Source organism: Ranitomeya variabilis, chromosome 2 (assembly GCF_051348905.1).
Source record: "Ranitomeya variabilis isolate aRanVar5 chromosome 2, aRanVar5.hap1, whole genome shotgun sequence".
Classification (NCBI taxonomy): Eukaryota; Metazoa; Chordata; class Amphibia; order Anura; family Dendrobatidae; genus Ranitomeya; species Ranitomeya variabilis.
Genome location: NC_135233.1, coordinates 89,603,278 through 89,625,879, shown reverse-complemented (window position 1 = coordinate 89,625,879; position 22,602 = coordinate 89,603,278). Strand labels below are relative to the sequence as shown.

Sequence of the window (22,602 nt, the reverse complement as noted above, 5' to 3'; positions counted from 1 at the left end):
CCCCATTCGCTCCGTTAAAGGAAAAAATAGAACAAAAAAATCAAAAATTAAAATAAAAACGGTGGGGGTCTGAAACAGACCCAAGTGCCTCCTACAGACACTAAGCAAGAACTGGTTCACTGAGAGCCAGCAGGAGGGTGTATACTGCAGGGGAGGAGCCATTTCTGTGTTTACTTAGTGTCCTCCTAGTGGCAGCAGCATAACACCCATGGTCCTGTGTCCCCCAATGAGGTGTAGGAGAAAAGGACCCTTGAGGTGGGTTGTGAAATTGTGTATTTTGGCCAAAATATTAACCAATACCTCATACATCTTTTTATTGCCCATTTTTCCATTTTGATACAGGATGAGACCAGGTTCTGTAGTGTTGGTTGGGTGAATTAGGGTGTCTGTCCTTGTGGGGTGCACTTATATAGTATTGTTCGTATGGTATGGACGTCACTTACAGTCTGTAAGCCAGGCACAGTGCGCTACACGTATCTGTGTGACTGGTGCCCCCTGCAAGACTCATCTATGTGCATTTTTAACACTTGGTAACCACCTCCTCCATGAATGCTCGGTGTGTGAGCGGTTGTTTCATCAGTATCTCTGATCAGTCTGTAGGCCATGAATGCAGCTCATTTCTTCAAATATGGCGTTAGTAAGTGGCGTAAAGTATTTCCTGCTGGGTGCCATTCATTGAAAACTGGCCTGCCACATCAAGACAAGGAACAAAAAATTATTATCATTTTTTAATGAATATTACTTACAGCTTCAGTATAGGCTTCACTGTTCTGTTCTTCATGAGCTTCAAGCAATTTCTGAAGAAATATACAAGATAAATTCATGGAAGGTTATGTTGCTCGCCAACCCTGAACTCCAAATCAGATGTGCCACCTGAGCCGAACCCTGAATCAGTCCCGCCAGCCTCATGTCTGCACACACTGACCTTTATTAGCTGGCATTCTCTTGAATCTGTAAATGCCGGGAACATTTCTTCATATTTCTCCACTGCAAGCTAGAAAATAAAAATAATAATCAGCTTGAAAACTAACAGAAGGCAGCAAGATGAGCAAGTACAGGGCACAATAGGATGACTTGTACTGTATGGTCACTGCTGTATGACTGCACAATGTATGGGCGCTGCTTGTGGGATGTCTCCCTGGACTCTGGTTAGAATTCGCTGTGCTCTACATGTGTCTGACAAAGGGAAATGAGCGTCAGACAAACTGGGAACATGAGCTGGGAATGGCATTGATTGATGAACAATGGATCACACGTTGGCTTTATACTAGAGCACCACTCCAGCGTTTTTTTTTTTTTATTTATTTCACCGCTGGAGTGGTGCTGAAAATCCAAGTCCCCTGCCCCCTGTCTGATACTCACCTTCCTGCATTTCCACCTGTTTTCTCCGCCGCTCCCGTCAGCTGCTCCAGCGTTTCATGTAGCGAGCGAGAGGTCACAACTCAATACAAGTCTACGAGGGCCTCGTTCTGTCCTCGCTCTGGCTCTCATACACTAGCCTTGAGAGCATGTGACGTAGCTTCAGACTTCCAGACAGACGCCAAAGGGCGAATATATAGGGAGGAACTTACATTTAAAGCACCACTCCAGCGGTGAAAATAATAACCACTGGAGTGGTGCTTTTACAAAGGGAAATAAATTGATATATTTTCCCTGGCTATATACTATATGTGCCGTGCTGCGCAAACAGTGGCCAACATTTGATAATCATCTTACCCCAATTTTTGTCCCAAAAAGTTTGCATAAAAACTTTCAAAATAGTTGCAAATTTTCCACTTTTGACAGCATGCTCGCCAAAAGTTTAAAAAGTAAGCATCATGTACCAGGAGGGAGATTGGATAACAACTTTTGGACAAATTTTAGGTCGGGTACCTGAACTCTATCCGAACTAGAACCCCATAGAAGTCAACGGGGACTTGAACTTTGGTGCTGTAAAATGGTCGTAGTAAGAGCTAAGGGGCTATCAACAGAGAAGAGTACCCCCACAGAGGCACTCTCTCTCTCTAAACGGACTTCCGGGAGAAGTCAGTGCTCGGAATTTAACACCGGACACTTGGTGTCCAGTATGATCCCAAACTTTACAGTTCGGGTTCGCTCATCTCTACTGACTACTGCTTTGTTCATTCCCCATGGCACTGCTTGGGCACTGCACTACGCTTGCGCCGGCAGTCTCAGACAATGAATAGAGTGGCGGTTGAGCACGAGAACCGTCACTCCATTCTAATGACGATAAACGTGCGAACTTCCGGTGATAGATTCGGGTTCCAACAATATATAAGTTATCACCCATCTTATCAATAGGTGGTAACTACTACTTACCGTAAGCCCCTTCTAAAGTGGTTATATGGGGCTTTTTTACCTATGAGACAAAGTACTTATTGGCAGGTAGTTTATGAATACCTGTCCATTCTGCCCTGCAATGACCTCTCCTGGCTCAGGGCGACCACGGGCCGCTCCTGCCAGCTATTCTGTTGCTTCCGGTAACGTCAGTTCAACATAGCGGTTCCTTCTCTTCTGCTCTGCTATGTCGATGGGGCGTTACTGCCGACGTCATGTTGATTGTCAGCCATCTCCCTGCATTTAGTAAGGAACTGCTCTGTCGATGTGACATCACAGGAAACGAGAAATCGCCAGCAGGAGTTGTTCGTGACATCTCTAAACCGGCAGAGGTTAATGCAGGGCAGTACTGGCAAGTTGTTAGCAACAAACTGACGATTAGAAAATTCCCAGATACTCTCTTTAAGCCTAAAGCCAGAAAATGTGAAATTTATAAAGATAAATTCTAATTTTCTGACTTAGGACAGTCCCACATGAGCCAAATTTTTGAAGAGCCGTACTTATAATATACAGTGGTCTTAATATTAAAGGGGAATTACCAGCATGCAGTAAGTGTAATAATAATAATATTAGCAAATTCCTCCAATTAGAAATGTAGCATAGTTCTTCTGATTCCCTATGTCTCTTTCCTCATGTGCAGGCATTGCAGTGGCTAAGGTATCCATGGCTATGACCACTCACATAGTGACAGTTAGCTAGCCGTTAGTGGTACTTCTAACTATAGACACCGTATATACTCGAGTATAAGCCGAGATTTTCAGCCCAAATTTTTGGGCTGAAAGTGCCCCTCTCGGCTTATACTCGAGTCATGATCGGCGGTGGGGTCGACGGGTGAGGGGGAGAGAGCGTGTCACATACTCACCTAGTCCCAGCGCTCCTGGCGCTCCCCCTGCCCGTCCAACGGTCTTCGGCGCCTGTTCAGCGGTCACGTGAGACCGCTCATTAAAGTTATGAATATGGACTCCACTCCCATAGGGGTGGAGCCACATATTCATTTCTCTAATCAGTGGTAACGGTGACCGCTGACAGAGGAAGAGGCTGCGGCACCCGGAGACCAGCTGTCCGGGATAAGGAGCCAGGGACGCCAGGAGCAGGTAAGTATGTCATAGTCACCTGTTCGCGTTCTACACACCGGGGTGCCGCTCCGTCTTCCCGTCCTCTGGCTCTGACTGTTCAGGTCAGAGGGCGCGATGACGTACTAGTGTGCGCGCCGCCCTCTGCCTGAACAGTCAGTGCGGAGAGACGCCGAGACAGGACACTGAGGAGCTGCAAGCAAGAGAGGCGAGTATGTCGTTTTTTTTTTTTTTATTGCAGCAGCAGCATTATATATTGCACAGCTTTATGTGGAGCATCTATGGGGCCATACTGAACGGTGCAGAGCATTATATATGGCACAGCTTTCTATGGAGCATCTATGGGGCAATAATCAACGGTGCAGAGCATTCTATATGGCACAGCTTTATAAAGGAGCATCTATGGGGCAATAATGAATGGTGCAGAGCATTCTATATGGCACAGCTTTATATGGAGCATCTATGGGGCAATAATCAACGGTGCAGAGCATTATATATGGCACAGCTTTCTATGGAGCATCTATGGGGCAATAATCAACGGTGCAGAGCATTATATATGGCACAGCTTTATGTGGAGCATCTATGGGGCCATAATGAACTGTGCAGAGCATTCTATATGGCACAGCTTTATAAAGGAGCATCTATGGGGCCATAATGAACGGTGCAGAGCATTCTATATGGCACAGCTTTCTATGGAGCATCTATGGGGCAATAATCAACGGTGCAGAGCATTATATATGGCACAGCTTTATGTGGAGCATCTATGGGGCCATAATGAACGGTATGGAGCATCTATTTTTAATTTTGAAATTCACCGGTAGCTGCTGCATTTTCCACCCTAGGCTTATACTCGAGTCAATAAGTTTTCCCAGTTTTTTGTGGCAAAATTAGGGGGGTCGGCTTATACTCGAGTATATACGGTACCTAAGCTACTGCCCTGCACATGGGGTAAGCAACATAGTGAATCAGGAGAACTATTCTCCTGGAGGTATTTGCTAATATTTTTATTACACCTTACCTACTACATATTGGGATAGGATCTTGGAGATGGGTATACCCCTTTAACCTTCAAAATGTCATTTAGGAGCAAAATAAGTCAAAACAATTGAGGGTGTCACAAGGTTCAAGCACCTAGGTTGATCCATAATGTTGCCATCAATGGGTCAGTCTCATCACTGACAGTGTAACTTTAGGATGGTATGATCTGATAGCAACCAATCACAGCACAGCTTCCATTATTCTACAGCAGCTTAAAGAAATAAAAGCTGAGATCTGATTGGTTGTCATATACACTTGTAGATATTGGGGGAAAGTTACCAAAACTATCACACATTGTTCGATAACAGAGAGGCAGAATTTGTGGAATTTCGTCTCAGTGTATAAATTGCTTTAACAGGTAATTCTCTGTATTGCTCTCCTCACTGAATACATGGCTGCGCTCACCTTCGCGTTCAGCTCATCTACAATGAAATGGCAGAGGGCAGCTTTGAAGAAATATTCTTTTGCGCTATACTTCAGCAGGACATTATCCATCGTGCTTGTGCCGATCTAGAAAATATTAGAATTTTGATATGAGAACAAAGCACAAAAAGATGAATACAACAGAAATATGTTGGCAGTGAATTATCTCACGTGCATACACAGTGCAAGGATACAACGTCGCGTTTCGGTCATCTCATGGGACCTTCATCAGATATCAGATTGTGGGATGACGGGTGTACTGCTAAGTAATGGTGCTGTGTGGGGAGCCCTCCGCAAACCCGAGAATTGGGACAACTTAATCAGAAGGCTAGATCTCCACTCCATCCATTGTCTATGGACCACCCAAAATATCCAAGTGCTCCGACTGGATCTCTGGCAGTTACGGAAGATGTGGAGCAGTTCAGCATCCAGACCTCCATTCTCTTGAAGACGTTCTTGGGACCCAGAGCCGAGGTCTCGGGATAGCGGAGGCAGGAAGTGGTTAGGACACCAGCGATCAGTTAGCTAGCCCCCAACTTGTGGTCAGGGAAGAATAAGAAGTCTTGGCAATACCCTATTAAGTAAATTTGGTGACAGAAATACTTGTAGGATCACAGATCAGTGGTGTTTTTGACTAATAAGAGCCAGTTTAAAACCACTGATGCTCAGAGACCTGGTGGATCTTGTCTGCATCCTAATTTTTAATGACGATGACAAACTTGTAAATATTACCAGCCCGTCCGTGCACCCCTTGGAATCACACTTCTGCTTCCTGACTGGTTTCACTGCTCCGTTTTTTTTTTTTTTTTACTTCTCCCACGCCTACCATTCATTATAGAGAACAAACTTCTAGACTGAAGATTCTTCAAAAAGGTCCCTGCACCAACCACCAATGTCCATAGAAATCACTGGGACTGCATTGTGCTTCATACCCTACATTGTCAACCCTTGTCCTCTACATCCCCCCATGCTCTCTATGAACGCAGCCTTCTCCTTACAGGCAATTTTATAAGTCATAATGGGGAGTTTACATCACTGACTATCTTATTTACCATTCATGAGACTGAGGAAGAAAGCCGAGCGTTACACAATGAATGGAGTGCCAGAGAGCATGCACCAACTCTGCTCTACCCAACAAGAAACAATGGACCCCACTATCATGTTTGATGCGCCTCCTAGCAGAGGGACCCTTGACAAATCACATTTATCCGCTATGCTGTGGCTATGTGCTAAATGTTATTCGTGGACAACCCTTTAAATGATACACCGGTACAAACCTGTTCATATATTTCTATTGCTTTTTGATACTGTTCCAGTTGAGCGGCGTACGCAGCCACTTTTAGCAGACACTTATTTGCTGAGCTGAAATGAGAAATGAAACATACCAAAGTGTTAAAAAAAAAATGTCCAGCTTCTTCCAAAGTTTAATTTCTTACAATGAACATATTTCTTATATTAGATCGGAGAATCCACAGTTCACCAAATGCATATGGTGACTTGGTCATGGGTCAGGAGGACATGTCACTATATTATATGGGGGTACAGCCAAATAAAATGCATGGCAAGCTTTAGTCACCAGCTGGCTATGAAGCTAGTACATTCAGAAGCCACAACACAAAACAGCTTGTACACATCTAGTAGAACCAAATCCCACCACCACATTTACCTGTTGGACTCTTCCCCCTTGTAGTAATCTGCAGACTGCTCATAGTGTGCAACAGCCTAGATAAAAATATTACAAAAAACATTGTAAGAATCACACCACAATTATGGACTCATTTCTATATTTTAGCAATTTAATTTACATTAAACAGGAAGCTGCAACTAATCAGGCCAGACCAAGACGCTCTACGTAGAAGGAGCCATATCAGTGATCCGCTAATCTCTGCAAAATACCGATTGCTGATGGGACCTTAGGGCAATGAGGGTGACTGGAGCAGGGCCTAAGGGTGCCATCTACAGTGGCTTGTGAAAGTATTCACCCCCTTGGCTTTTTACCTATTTTGTTACATTACAATCTGTGCTTAAATATTTTTGTAATCCGATTTGGGTGTGAAGCCCACCAAGACTCTCAGCCCAGGCAAGGAGGGCATTAGTCAGAGAGGAAGCAGGGACCAAAGGTAACCCTGAAGGAGGCTGCAGAGTTCCCAACCAGACACTGGAGCATCTGTTCATACGACCACAATAAGCCGTACACTCCATAGAGGTGGACTTTATGGAACAGTGGGCCATATCTGGATAACACTACAAATAAAATGTCACTATTATTTATCACACCCAAATGTCAAGTTTTTGTATATCATGATGGGATTGGATCCTACTTATGCCCCACTCACCAGAAGTGCCGTGTTTATCTCCTAAGGTCAGTGATTTGAGACTGGAACAGAGGTTCACCTTCCAACAAGACAATAACCCAAAGCTAAAGCAACACTAGAGTGGTTTATGGGGAAACGTGTACATACAGTGCCTTGCGGAAGTATTCGGCCCCCTGGAACTATTCAACCTTTCCCACATATCATGCTTCAAACATAAAGATACAAAATGTACATTTTTGGTGAAGAATCAACAACAAGTGGAACACAATTGTGAAGCTGAACGAAATGTATTGGTTATTTTAAATTTTTGTGGAAATTAAAAAACTGAAAAGTGGGGCGTGCAATATTATTCAGCCCCTTTAACTTATACTTTGTTGCGCCACCTTTTGCTGCGATTACAGCTCCAAGTCGCTTAGGGTATGTCTCTATCAGTTTTGTACATCGAGAGACTGAAATTCTTGCCCATTCTTCCTTGGCAAACAGCTCGAGCTCAGTGAGGTTTGATGGAGATCGTTTGTGAACAGCAGTTTTCAGCTCTTTCCACAGATTCTCAATTGGGTTGAGGTCTGGACTTTGACTTGGCCATTCTAACACCTGGATACGTTTATTTGTGAACCATTCCTTTGTAGATTTTGCTTTACGTTTGGGATCATTGTCTTGTTGGAAGACAAATCTCCGTCCCAGTCTCAGGTCTTTTGCAGACTCCAACAGGTTTTCTTCAAGAATGGTCCTGTATTTGGCTCCATCCATCTTCTCATCAATTTTAACCATCTTCCCTGTCCCTGCTGAAGAAAAGCAGGCCCAAACCATGATGCTGCCACCATCATGTTTGACAGTGGGGATGGTGTGTTCAGGGTGATGAGCTGTGTTGCCTTTACGCCAAACATATCGTTTGGCATTGTTGCCAAAAAGTTCGATTTTGGTTTCATCTGACCAGACCACCTTCTTCCACATGTTTGGTGTGTCTCCCAGGTGGCTTGTTGCAAACTTTAAACGACACTTTTTATGGATATCTTTGAGAAATGGCTTTCTTCTTGCCACTCTTCCATAAAGGCCAGATTTGTGCAGTGTACGACTGATTGTTGTCCTATGGACAGACTGTCTCACCTCGGCTGTAGATCTTTGCAGTTCATCCAGAGTGATCATGGGCCTCTTGGCTGCATCTCTGATCAGTCTTCTCCTTGTTTGAGATGAAAGCTTAGGGATGGCCTGGTCTTGGTAGATTTGCAGTGGTATGATACTCCTTCCATTTCAATTTGATCGCTTGCACAGTGCTCCTTGGGATGTTTAGAGTTTTGGAAATCATTTTGTATCCAAATCCGGCTTTAAACTTCTCCACAACAGAGCGCTCTTGGATGCGACCTAGTGCCACCTTCCCCATCTATCTTTTGGTGAGTGTTGTTCCTGTTACATATTGGCACATTCTGACCATTTGGTCTGGATATAGATACTTTGTATTTGGAACATACTCTTCCTTTTACTTTTTCACTACTTTTTCACTATGCATTGTATATTATTGGGGTATAGGTAGCGCTATTGATCCGACACATCATCCAATTTTAGTATTACTTTTTGGTACATATCTATAATATTTTATATGTTTTTGTAATAAAGTTTACTACTTTTTAACCCCTAATACTCCTGTTTCCTCCGATTTCTTCAACAGTATCACGGACCTGCCTGCTGTGTTCCTTGGTCTTCATAATGCTCTCTGTGCTTCAAACAGAACCCTGAGACTATCACAGAGCAGGTGCATTTATACGGAGACTTGATTACACACAGGTGGATTATATTTATCATCATTAGGCATATAGGACAACATTGGATCATTCAGAGATCCACAATGAACTTCTGGAGTGAGTTTACTGCACTGAAAGTAAAGGGGACGAATAATATTGCATGCCCCACTTTTCAGTTTTTGAATTTCCACAAAATTTAAAATAACCAATAAATTTTGTTCAACTTCACAATTGTGTTCCACTTGTTGTTGATTCTTCACCAAAAATTTACATTTGGTATCTTTATGTTTGAAGCATGATATGTGGGAAAAGGTTGAAAAGTTCCAGGGAGCCGAATACTTTCGCAAGGCACTGTATTTTGGAGTGGCCTAGTCAAAGCCCAGACCTTAATCCAATTGAGAATCTGTGGTCAGACTTGATAATTACTGTTCACCACAGCAAACCATGTAACCTGAAGGAGCTGGTGCAGTTTTGCCTTGAGGAATGGGCAAAAATCGAAGTATCATCTCAAGATGTCGAAAGCTCAGAGAAACGTATCCAAAGAAACTTGCAACTGTAATTGCTGCAAAAGGAGGCTCTACAAAGTATTGACTTTATGGTGGGTGAATAGTTATGCACACTGAAGTTTTCAGTTATTTTGTCCTAATTGTTGCTTGCTTCACAATAAAAAGAAAACCCAAATGCTCACAGTCATAGGTGTGTTCTTTACATGCACTGACACAAACTCTCAACAACAACAAAAACTGTGAAATTCCAGGTTGTGAGGTAGCAAAACACAAAAAATGCCAAAGGAAGGGGGGGTGGGGGTGAATACTTTTGCAAGCCACTGTATGTCATGCACCATGACCTTACACTAGGCATATGTATTATTAGTCCTACATGTAAAGATGCAGCATCAACATAATCAGCGTTATTTTTTTTTCTACCACTAGAGGGCAGTGTTGTACCAGTGAATATGGACTTGTCATAGTCACTATAGATTTTCTGTTTTTACTTCAGTATATAACAGTCTAGGTGCTCTCTACAGATGACGTCTCCACCTTTGTGTACGTACAGTCTAGGTGCTCTCTACCGATGACGTCTCCACCTTTGTGTATGTACAGTCTAGGTGCTCTCTACCGATGACGTCTCCACCTTTGTGTACGTAGTCTAGGTGCTCTCTACCGATGACGTCTCCACCTTTGTGTACGTACAGTCTAGGTGTTCTCTACCGATGACGTCTCCACCTTTGTGTACGTAGTCTAGGTGCTCTCTACTGATGACGTCTCCACCTTTGTGTACGTACAGTCTAGGTGCTCTCTACCGATGATGTCTCCACCTTTGTGTACGTACAGTCTAGGTGCTCTTTACCGATGACGTCTCCTCCTTTGTGTACGTACAGTCTAGGTGCTTTCTAACGATGACGTCTCCACCTTTTGTGTACGTACAGTCTAGGTGCTCTCTACAGATGACGTCTCCATCTTTGTGTACGTACAGTCTAGGTGCTTTCTACCGATAACGTCTCCACCTTTGTGTACGTACAGTTTAGGTGCTCTCTACCGATGACGTCTCCACCTTTGTGTACGTACAGTTTAGGTGCTCTCTACCGATGACTAGTGATGAGCGAGTGTACTCGTTGCTCGGGTTTTCACGATCTCCGAGTGTTTATGACTGCACGGAGATTTAGTTTTCATCGCCTCAGCTGAATGATTTACAGCTACTAGCCAGGCTAAGTACATGTGGGGGTTGCCTGGTTGCTAGGGAAGCCCCACATTTACTCAGGCTGGCTAGTAGCTGTAAATCATTCAGCTGCCGAGATGAAAACGAAATCTCCGAGGAGTCAAACACTCGGAGACCACCCGAGCAACGAGTACACTCGCTCATCACTACCGATGACGTCTCCTGTGTACATACAGTTTAGGAGCTCTCTACTGATGACGTCTCCATCTTTGTGCAAATACAGCCTAAGTGCTCTCTACTCAGGGCCAGTGTCAGCACCCGGGCAAGTACCGGGGCCCTGAGCAGACGGGAGGGCCCACTCACAGTCAGGGACCCCTGTGCACTATGGAGGCCCGATGCCAGTGCCTGTGAGTGGGCACATCCCCCGTTGCTCAGGGCCCCGGGACTTGCAATACTTTACCTTTACCAGAGTCTCCTGACTCTGTGACAATTCAGGGCAGAGGGCACGATGACGTGACTAGTGTGAGCCCTGTGCTCTGAACAGTCACAGTGCAGAGAGCCGGAATACGGCGACGCTAAGGAGTCTGGAGCAAAGCAGCAGCTAGTGAGGTGTTATTTTTTTTAATATGTTTGAAGCATTGTATGAGGCCCATCATATATGGAGCATTGTATGGGGCCCATCATATATGGACCATTGTATGGGGGTCCCATCATATACAGCATTGTATGGGGCCCATCACATATGGAGCATTGTATGGGGCCCATCACATATGGAGCATTGTATGGGGCCCATCACATATGGAGCATTGTATGGGGCCCATCACATATGGAGCATTGTATGGGGCCCATCACATATGGAGCATTGTATGGGGCCCATCACATATGGAGCATTGTATGGGGCCCATCACTTATGGATCATTGTATGGGGCCCATCACTTATGGATCATTGTATGGGGCCCATCACTTATGGATCATTGTATGGGGTCCCATCACTTATGGATCATTGTATGGGGTCCCATCATATATGCAGCATTGTATGGGGCCCATCACATATGGAGCATTGTATGGGGCCCATCACATATGGAGCATTGTATGGGGCCCATCACATATGGAGCATTGTATGGGGCCCATTACATATGGAGCATTGTATGGGGCCCATCACATATGGAGCATTGTATGGGGCCCATCATATATGGAGCATTGTATGGGGCCCATCATATATGCAGCATTTTATGAGGCCCATCATATATGCATTATATGGGGCCCATCCTATATGCAGCATTATATGGGGCCCATTATACTGCATATGGAGCATTGTACGGGGCCCATTATATACTGGAGCAATTTATGGGGTCCATAATATACTGTATGGAGCATTATATGTGGTCAATTATTCTGTATGAAGCAATATATGTGGCTTATTATTCTGTATGGATCAATATATGGGGCTCATTATTCTGTACTAGATGGTGGCCCGATTCTAACGCATTGGGTATTCTAGAATAGGTATGTGTAGTGTATAGCACAGCCCACGTAGTATATTGCGCAGTCCACGCAGTACATTGCGCAGCCCATGCAGTACATTGCGCAACCCACGCAGTACATTGCGCAGCCCACGTAGTACATTGCGCAGCCCTCGTAGTATATCGCGCAGCTCACTTTGTATATCGCGAAGCACACGTAGTATATCGCGCAGCCCACGTAGTATATCGCGCAACCCACGCAGTACATTGCGCAACCCACGCAGTACATTGCGCAGCCCACGTAGTACATTGCGCAGCCCTCGTAGTATATCGCGCAGCTCACTTTGTATATCGCGAAGCACACGTAGTATATCGCGCAGCCCACGTAGTATATCGCGCAACCCACGCAGTACATTGCGCAACCCACGCAGTACATTGCGCAGCCCACGTAGTACATTGCGCAGCCCTCGTAGTATATCGCGCAGCTCACTTTGTATATCGCGCAGCCCACGTAGTATATCGCGCAACCCACGCAGTACATTGCGCAACCCACGCAGTACATTGCGCAGCCCTCGTAGTATATCGCGCAGCTCACTTTGTATATCGCGAAGCACACGTAGTATATCGCGCAGCCCACGTAGTATATCGCGCAGCCCACGTAGTATATCGCGCAGCCCACATTGTATATTGCGCAGCCCACGTAGTATATTGCGCAGCTCATGTAGTATATTGCGCAGCCCACGTAGTATATTGCGCAGGCCATGTTGTATATTGCGCAGGCCATGTTGTATATTGCGTAGGCCATGTTGTATATTGCACAGCCCATGTTGTATATTGCGCAGCCCACGTAGTATATTGCGCAGCCCACATTGTATATTGCGCAGCCCACGTAGTATATTGCGCAGCCCACGTAGTATATTGCGCAGCCCACGTATATAGCAATGTGGGCATGATATCCCTGTTTAAAAAAAAATAATTAAAATAAAAAATATACTCACCTTCCACTGGCGCCTAGATCCAGGAAGCGGTTACCGACGCTTGGGATCCACCGAAGCTCCACCGAGCCGCTGGCACCGGCCGCCATCTTCCTTTCCCAGGATGCATTGCGAAAGTACCCAGTTGACTTAGCGGTCTCTCGAGACCGCTAAGTCTTCTGGGTAATTTCGCAATACATCGCCGGGAAGGGAAGATGGCGGCTGGCGCGAGCGGCTCGGCGAACTACCGAGGGTGAGTATAGCAGGTTTTTTGTTTTTTTATTATTTTTATCATTACATTTTTTTTTACTATTGATGCCGCATAGGCTGCATCAATAGTAAAAAATTGGGGACACACAGGGTTAATAGCAGCGGTTACAGAGTGAGTTATCCGTGGCATAACGTGGTCCGTTACTGCCGGCATTAACCCTGTGTGAGCGGTGACCGGACAGCGTATGTGGGCGCCGCGCACTGAGTGCGGGGAGTAAGGAGCGGCCATTTTCTTCCGGACTGTGCGTGTCGCTGATTGGTCGTGGGCGTTTTGCCACGACCAATCAGCGACTTGGATTCCATGACAGACAGAGGCCGCGACCAATGAATATCCGTGACAGAAAGAAAGACAGACAGACAGACGGAAGTGACCCTTAAACAATTATATAGTAGATGGAGTACTATGTGGGGCTTATTATTCTGTATGAAGCGCTATGTGGTGCCCATAATACTGTATGGTGGACTATACTGTCTGGTTTCTGAGCTCTTGTAGAATTTACAATAGATATCACTCAGGTAATGTAAGAAGTGAAATCTTTGCATTATACTATATTTGTATTTCATATCTTTGCATGATGAATTGTGGTATGTGTTAAAGGGGCCACTGAGACTCTTGCCAGAGGCCCACGAAAACCTGGAGCCGGCCCTGTCTCTTCTGAGGACGTCTCCACTTTTATGTATGTTCTTACCTTTTCAATATCTACAAGTTCAGTCTCATAAATTTCTGCAATTGTAATGTGATGTTTAGCAGCGATCGTAAACCTTCCCTGTAGACGAGAAGAGCAGATATTCATTGATATAGGCTTCATAAGGCAACAGTGACACGGTACAGGTTCAAACGGCATAATACAAACGTATATAAAGAAAAAAGTCTAATCCCTAGCGGTATGATGTAGTACCATGCACAAAGCACAATGGTGACTTTAAACAACACGAAAACATAAAACAATATAACGCAGGATAGTGGAGACTACAGAGTGTATATTGGCTGCCAGAAAGACTCCGAAGCCCATTACTGACCGCTCACTGGATATAAGAGCCCCCATTAAGGTCTACCTGATGACTGCAATCAACCACTTAGCCATCACTGATGTGGAGAAATTATTATTACTGTAATCTATTACACAATCTACAGCCGGCCGACAGCCACGGCTGCCATCTCTCACATACACAGGAGCGCTCCTGTGTCCTCTATGAGAAAACCGCAGACTGGCCGGTCGGCCGGCAACTTATCTCCAGGAGAAAAATGTGATTGGCAGCTCGAAATCACACACACTCAACATTTCTGCCGACCATCAAACCGACCATCGAAATCGCACATGCTCAACATCTCTGCCGATCATCACACACGCTCAACATCTCTGCCGACCATCGAAATCGCACATGCTCAACATCTCTGCCGATCATCACAGACGCTCAACATCTCTGCCGACCATCGAAATCGCACATGCTCAACATCTCTGCCGATCATCACACACACTCAACATCTCTGCCGACCATCGAAATCGCACATGCTCAACATCTCTGCCGATCATCACACACGCTCAACATCTCTGCCGACCATTGAAATCGCACATGCTCAACATCTCTGCCGATCATCACACACGCTCAACATCTCTGCCGACCATCGAAATCGCACATGCTCAACATCTCTGCCGATCATCACACACGCTCAACATCTCTGCCGACCATCGAAATCGCACATGCTCAACATCTCTGCCGATCATCACACACGCTCAGCATCTCTGCCGACCATCAAACCAACCATCAAAATCGCACATGCTCGATTGGGAATGATGGCAAACATTAGTCAGCCAGAGTCCCCATTAGACCGTTGGCCGAACCCCTTGCAATCAATGGATTCCGTTGACATTGGTCTAATGTACATGGGGACCTTTAAACCCATCACATATTTGTCCCTAGGTTCAGTTAACTCCAGCAGAAAATAAAGGTTACAATACTGTAATTTCCAGCAGCTATTAAAAGAAAACCCCTTTGGCATATGGTGCGTTGCTGAGCAGTAAGCAGCCGCGTCCTAGGCGATTTAGCACATTTATAATGTATGAAATGTGCTACTGTCTCTAGATTCACTGTGAATTGTAATACCATGAAAACCACAAACTGCAGACGCAAAGAACCCAATGCTCTAAGGAAAGCACAGACAATGCCAGTCAGATGTGATCTACAGGAGATACCCCTGTACTGGTAAGCCCCTCGGATCAGCGCATGTCAGCTGCACTGTGCTGGCCCCCGGGGTACACACCGGCCGCTGCACTGTAATGTCCGTGTAGCAGATCGTTACGGGGAGTACACTCATCATCCAGTGCAGCTACACTACACACACATCCGACCAAATCTATATGAGGGAGATCTGAGAATTAGTCCTTACCATATCTGTGTAAATATCGATGGCTGCGTTTAAGCAGTTGATGGCCTCTGATGTTAGCAATTGGGAAAGACAATGAAAAGCAAAGTGACCAAAATAATGCAGTTACTGAAAGTAATTATAGAGTTAAAGTGGAAATGACCGGAATGAAACCAACCCAATATATAGAATGTAAAATAATATACCAGGTAGAAGCAAAAGACTACAAACTGCGGTGATCTCTTAGATAATGATGAATATATGTCATTAATATCAGATAAATGGGGGTCTGACATCCAACAGTCAACGGCTATCAGCTGCGGCAGCGGCCGGATGTAAACAGTGTACGGAGCGGCGCGCCATCACGCCATTCAGTGGCCGCTACCAGGACCTGCTCATATTCAGTGAATGGCCCTAAAACAGTATGAGAGTGCCGGTGTGCTTCTTATTAAATCTGGCCGCTGCGGCACCTGGAAACAGCTGATCAGTGGTGATTCTGGTTGTCAGACGCCCACCAATAGGTGATAGCCATAGATTTGGATAACTCCTTTAAAGGGAACCAATTGTTCGATTCATGCTGCCCGCAGCTTAGACTATTCTGGCCGGCTCTTTCCAGCGCCGTTTTAGGTGATTGACAGGTCTCTCACAATGGAAACAGGACGCCAGTCACACAGATACAGGTGATGCACAGTGTCCGGCTTAGGCTACTTTCACACTTCCGTTTCTTACAATCAGTCACAATCCGTCAAAATGTTGAAAAGACAGATCCTGTGCAGATTGTAAAAAACAAGTGCACTGGGTTCTTTTTTTGTCGGACCCATCGAGGCAGTTGTTGCCAGAAATGGATATGTGAGGACGTTGCGTATGAGTCTTCGCCGCATTTTTCTGCTGCAAAAACGCATACACAACACAACCCATGTTTAAAATAATTAAAAAAATAAAAAATAGTGATATTCTTACCTTCCGGCGTCCCCCGCAGCCTTCCTTATGCTCCCAGCAGCTCCCGTTCCCAATAATTAATACTGTTAAAAATAATTTAAAAAAATAAAAAATAGTGATATTCTTACCTTCCGGCGTCCCCCGCAGCCTTCCCGATGCTCCCGGCAGCTCCCGTTCCCAGTAATGCCTTGCGAGACAATGACCTGTGATGATGTAGCGGTCTTGCGAAACCGCTACGTCATTGGGTCATTTTGCAAGGCATCACTGGGAACGGGAGCTGCCGGGAGCATCGGGAAGGCTGCGGGGGACGCCGGAAGGTAAGAATATCACAATTTTTTATTTTTTTAAATTATTTTTAACAGTATTAATAGTAATAATAAAAGAGAGAGAGAGCGAGAGAGAATTTCCCTACTGGAAATTCTTCCGCGCACGCTCAGTTTCAAAAGACGGTATCTGTTGCTGGATTCCTGCTTTTGACAGTCAGCGATGGATCCTGCGTCCATAGGCTTCCATTATAGCCAACGACGGGCAGCGCAGGATCCGTCGCTGAGCGATTTTCCGACGTGCACAAAAAATGTTCCTCTGTACGTTTTCTCCGCCCGACGGACAGCAATTTTACGACAGATCCAGTGCACAACGGATGAAATGGAAGGCCATCCATCACAATCCATCGCTAACACAAGTCTATGAGAAAAAAACGGATCTAGCAAAAACATTTGCTGGATCCGTCTTTTTCACAAAACGACGGATTGTGATGGAAAAAGAAAGACGGAAGTGTGAAAGAGGCCTTATTACAGCCTATTAATGATGCCCATATTATGTTAGGCGGGCTGCCCAGCACTATGTGAGTGCCCCCCACAAGGACATACACCCCAGTTCACCCAACCAGCACTAAAGGGTCTGGCTGCCTCCTGCATAAAAATCCAAAAATGTGCAAGGTTGGTAAGACTTTATGTCCTTTTTTGAGTAGTCTTTGATTTTAGTGAAGGGACTCGCAATTATGAGGACCCTTGGCATGGGTTATGAGCTTGCGTATTTTGGCCAAAATATCAAACAATACTTCATGTGATGTATTTATCTTATGCAGAATTTTTATTGCACATTTTTCCATTTTGTTTGCAGGATGCAGTCAGGCGCTTTAATGTTGGGTGAATTGGGGTGTCTGTCCTGTGGGGGGCACTCATAGTGCTGGGCAGCACACCTGATCTAACAGTATGAGCGTCATCGATAGGCTGTAAGCTAGACACAGTGCACTACACGTATCTGTGTGACTGCCGTCCTATGCAAGCCTCATCTGTGTGCATTATTTACTAGGCAGCCATTATCTCCATGAATTGATGGGTTTGTGAGTGGCGGCTTCCATCAGTAGTTTGCACCTGTGCTGCCCCCGCTATTGTTATTGGGGTCTGCTGCATCCTGCTAGTCACTAATCTGACTTGGTGTTGGTAAGGCTGTTTCTTTTTCCATTATTGTTTGCTTTTGGAAAACCACTTCCCTCCAGGCGCACTATGAGAAATAAACTGTCCTTTACTCACAATCCCTGGTTGAAGCCAAGTCTCTGCCCCTGCTCCCACTGTCTGTTATTGTCTGCAGCACTGACATGTCGACAGCACTGCAGCCAATCAGTGAGGTCAGGATCTCTGACCGAGTAGGCTGCACAAGTCACTGAAAGCCGCTGAGCTCACTGATTGGCTGCAGCGCTGGCGATGTGACGAGAGACCAGTGGTAGAGACTCAGTGCTGGACCTGAGGGGGCGAGTATAGCGCTGTTTGTTTGTTTTATTTTTTAAAAAAACAAACTTTTTAATAATCAACAATAAAGAGTTGCTAATTCTATTTTTGATACATTGTAGCAGGGGTCTTAATTACTACAACTTTCTGCCACATGGTCAAAGAGAACAACGGTCATGGTTCCTTTAATGGTTCTAGATATGTCTTGTTTCTACAGTAAAAAATGTCCCCGGCAGCCGGAAGCACAGCTCAGACCCTCCCAATCACATGTCATCACCCTGAAATGCACCATACTTTTAGGGATTCTCCAGGACTCAAAACATTGGAACCAGGGACTTGTACATATGCAACAATGGTAGATGAGGGGCCCTGATACAAGGGCCCAGGGGCTTAATACAATTCATCAAGCATTAGGGAAGCTCCGAAAACATAAACCCGTGCCCCCTAGAATGACTGGTTCCTGGGGACGGACCGTGCACCTCAGATGGTCCAAGGTTATGCTTCCTGGAACAGTCCAGGTGCTCTTGTATAAGGTCTATGCCACGGTGGAGAACCTCGGCCCTGTTCTTCTATGCCGGAGTATCTCCATGTCTTGTGATTGTCACGTTGGGGCGTATTCCAGCCTTGGATAAATGGATGTAACAAATAATGGTGAACGCGGTACCACAATGAACACTTCACGGCAGTTACCTTGAGGATCAGCTTTCTTGTAGGCGTTCCCGGCATCAACAAAGCTCGTGGCCGCGTCATGCTTACTCTGAAGCTGCATGTGTAGTTTGGCCGCCTGACAGAAAGCATTTCCGGCAGCTGGAAAACAGATTAACATGGATTTCAAGAGCAAAATCAAATCCCCTTCCTAAAATCAACACGCTAGGACAGAATGGTTTCACCAGAAGAAGATCAAAGTTTTGGAATGGCCCGGCCACAGCCCAGACCGGGGTCCTATTGAAAATCTGTGGGCTGCCCTGAAGAGGGCGCTGTACACAGGAGATGTCCTCACAGTCAGACAGATTTGGGGCTACTGCCAGGAAGAGAGGGCAGAGATTGCCAATCCTAGATGATTACTACCCGAAAACACTGAACGCGGTCAGAAATTCAAAGGGTACTTCAACAATGTATTAGTTTAAGGTCTGTATATTTAGGCAACAACATTATTTTAGTTCTTTAAATTTTGGTTTTCCACCCAAAAAGATTTCTGTTTATTTTCCAACTAAATTGTACAGATTATGGGTGACATAAAAGGTAGAAAAAGTTTTAAAATGGTTCTTTTTTTCTTGGATTGTTTTCTTGCTACGACGTTTAGCGATCGGGTTAATTATTTTTTTTATATTGATAGATCGGGTGATTCTAAAAGAGGCAATACCAAATACAGGTGCTTCTCACAAAATTAGAATATCATCAAAAAGTTAATTTATTTCAGCTCTTCAATACAAAAAGTGAAACTCATTTATTGTATAGCGTCATTACACACAGAGTGATCTATTTCACGTGTTTATTTGGCTAGGTTCACATTGCGTTAATGGGTTAACGCTAACGGACTGCGTTGCACGGCGAAAATGTCGCAATTAACGCTGTGCAACGGGTCCGTTAGCGCACCCATTGACAGCAATGTGATTTTTCCCTGTAGCGCATCGCTAGCGCATGCCATTTTCGGAACGCGCTAGCGATGTGCCGTTCTTTTGTGACAGACCTCGGACGCTGCTTGCTTGTGCAGATCGGGGATCTGCGCTAGCGGGGATGCCGAACGCGGACCCTAAAGAAACATTGCGTTAGCGCAATCCGCTAGAGCTATGCGCTTATCGGATTGCCCTAACGCAATGTGAACCTAGCCTTTCTGTTAATGTTGATGATTATGGCTTACAGCCGATGAAAACCCAAAAGTCATTATCTCAGTAAATTAGAATACTTTATAACACCAGCTTGAAAAATGATTTTAAAATCCAAAATGTTGGCCTACTGAAATGTATGTTCAGTAAATGCACTCAATACTTGGTCGGGGCTCCTTTTGCATCAATTACTGCATCAATGCGGCGTGGCATGGAGGCGATCAGCCTGTGGCACTGCTGAGGTGTTATGGAAGCCCAGGTTGCTTTGATAGCTGCCTTCAGCTCGTCTGCATTGTTGGGTCTGGTGTCGCTCATGTTCCTCTTAAGGTACCGTCACACTCAGCGACGCTGCAGCGATATAGACAACGAGACGATCGCTGGAACGTCGCTGTTTAGGTCGCTGTAGAGACGTCAAACACAGCAGCTCCACAACGATGCAGGAGCGATCCTGTGACGTAACGGTGACTCACTTATCGTTTTCACAGGTCGTTAGCTCCATGTAAAACATTGCTGGCATCGTTGCTTTTGCTGTCAAACATGACGATACACGCCGACCTGATGACCAAATAAAGTTCTGGACTTCTAGCTCCGACCAGCGATATCACAGCGGGATCCAGATCGCTGCTGCGTGTCAAACACGAGATCGCTATCCAGGACGCTGCAACGTCACGGATCGTTGTCGTTCTCGTTGTAAAGTTGTTGAGTGTGAAGGTACCTTTAAGGCTGCCGTCACACTAGCAGTATTTGGTCAGTATTTTACCTCAGTATTTGTAAGCCAAAACCAGGAGTGGAACAATTAGAGGAAAAGTATAATAGAAACATATGCACCACTTCTGTATTTATCACCCACTCCTGGTTTTGGCTTACAAATACTGATGTAAAATACTGAGGTAAAATACTGATGGTGTGACGGCAGCCTAACCGGAAAGGGGCCTAAGGATACTTTCACACAGTTTCTTCAGGCTTTGAAAAACAAAAAGTTTATGCTCTTTTTTGGGAGGAGTTTGAGGTGTTTTTTTTTAATGAAACGTTTCCCAAAGTGAATATGAAGAACTCTGGAAGAGTTTTTTTGTCCGTAAACATTCTTTGCAGCCTTCTGATTAGACAGTGCCTAGTTTTGAGAGGTTTCCATCAGGATCCACTTCAAAGAAGTGACATGTGCATTTTTTTTTTACCCAATTGACAATTTTTAAACAAACTCTTCATATAAACAGCAGAGTAAACTTCCCATAGAAATAAACAAGAGTTTTCCAAGTTATTTTTCTTAAAGGATTTTCTAGAGAACTCAATTCCCCCCCCCACACACACACACTCCCCATAAAATTTCTCTATGTCCTAATAATGTTTTTTTTTTCTTTATTATGATGTACAATAATAAATAGTATTGTGGTACCGTGTTAGCCAGAAAAATCTATGTGAATACTTTTCTGCCCAATGATGACAGAAGTATTCTAGGAGTGATACTACACAGACACACAATCAGGAATGAAATGGACACGCCTGTGGGAAAACATTTCTCTGCACCTGGACACAGTATGACAGATTTCGGGTATGTGCACACGTTGCGGTTTTTGCTGCGGATCCGCAGCGTTTTTGACGCTGCGGATCCGCAGCAGTTTTCCATGCGGTGTGCAGTACAATGTTAACCTATGGAAAACAAAAACCGCTGTGCACATGCTGCGGAAAAAAACGCGCGTAAATGCAGCGGTTTATTTTCCGCAGCATGTCAATTCTTTGTGCGGATTCCGCTGCGGGTTTGCACCTGCTCCAATAGAAATCTGCAGGTGAAAACCCACAGAGGAAGAAAAAAAACCACGATAAATCTGCAGTAAAAACCGCAGCGGTTTTTCACTGCGGATTTTGCAAATCCGCTGCGGAAAATTCCGCAATGGAATCCGCAGCGTGTGCACATGGTCTTTAAAGTCTTAATACTAAAAGGTCATTTTAAGGATGACAGAGAAAGAAAAATTTGGGAATTTAAACTAATGAAGATTTTCAATTCTTTAACACTAGGACTTAATTTAACACCTGGATTTTTGACTCACTACATAGATACAAGTCACACCTCCAGCAGACGGACTCCAGATAACTAAGAACATTATTCCCACTGCCTCTCCATTTGTAAGAAAATGCCTAATTTGATTACCATGGCTTATCTATGGACTCATCACACTTCCCACCCCCTAACAAATGTCCTCCTGCAGTATTCCTTAGGGTACTGTCACACAGTGCAATTTTGATCGCTACGACGGTACGATTCGTGACGTTCTAGTGATATCGTTACGATATCGCAGTGTCTGACGCAGCAGCGATCAGGGATCCTGCTGAGAATCGTACGTCGTAGCAGATCGTTTGGAACTTTCTTTCGTCGCTTGATCACCCGCTGACATCGCTGGATCGTTGTGTGTGACAGCGATCCAGCGATGCGTTCGCTTGTAACCAGGGTAAACA

At 44.9% G+C, this 22,602-nt stretch overlaps 1 protein-coding gene across 1 annotated transcript in view; it reads right to left on the bottom strand.

Moving 5' to 3' along the window:
• LOC143804506 (beta-soluble NSF attachment protein) overlaps positions 1–22,602 on the bottom strand; it is a 49,050-nt gene that overhangs the window by 11,973 nt on the left and 14,475 nt on the right. The window contains exons 3-10 of the mRNA XM_077282655.1: positions 19,016–19,132; positions 15,681–15,727; positions 13,981–14,058; positions 6,538–6,593; positions 6,149–6,233; positions 4,854–4,958; positions 926–994; positions 747–797 (exon numbers count right to left, since the gene is read on the bottom strand). Coding sequence (XP_077138770.1) covers positions 747–797; positions 926–994; positions 4,854–4,958; positions 6,149–6,233; positions 6,538–6,593; positions 13,981–14,058; positions 15,681–15,727; positions 19,016–19,132 — 608 coding nt within the window. The remainder of the gene's footprint in view (positions 1–746; positions 798–925; positions 995–4,853; positions 4,959–6,148; positions 6,234–6,537; positions 6,594–13,980; positions 14,059–15,680; positions 15,728–19,015; positions 19,133–22,602) is intronic.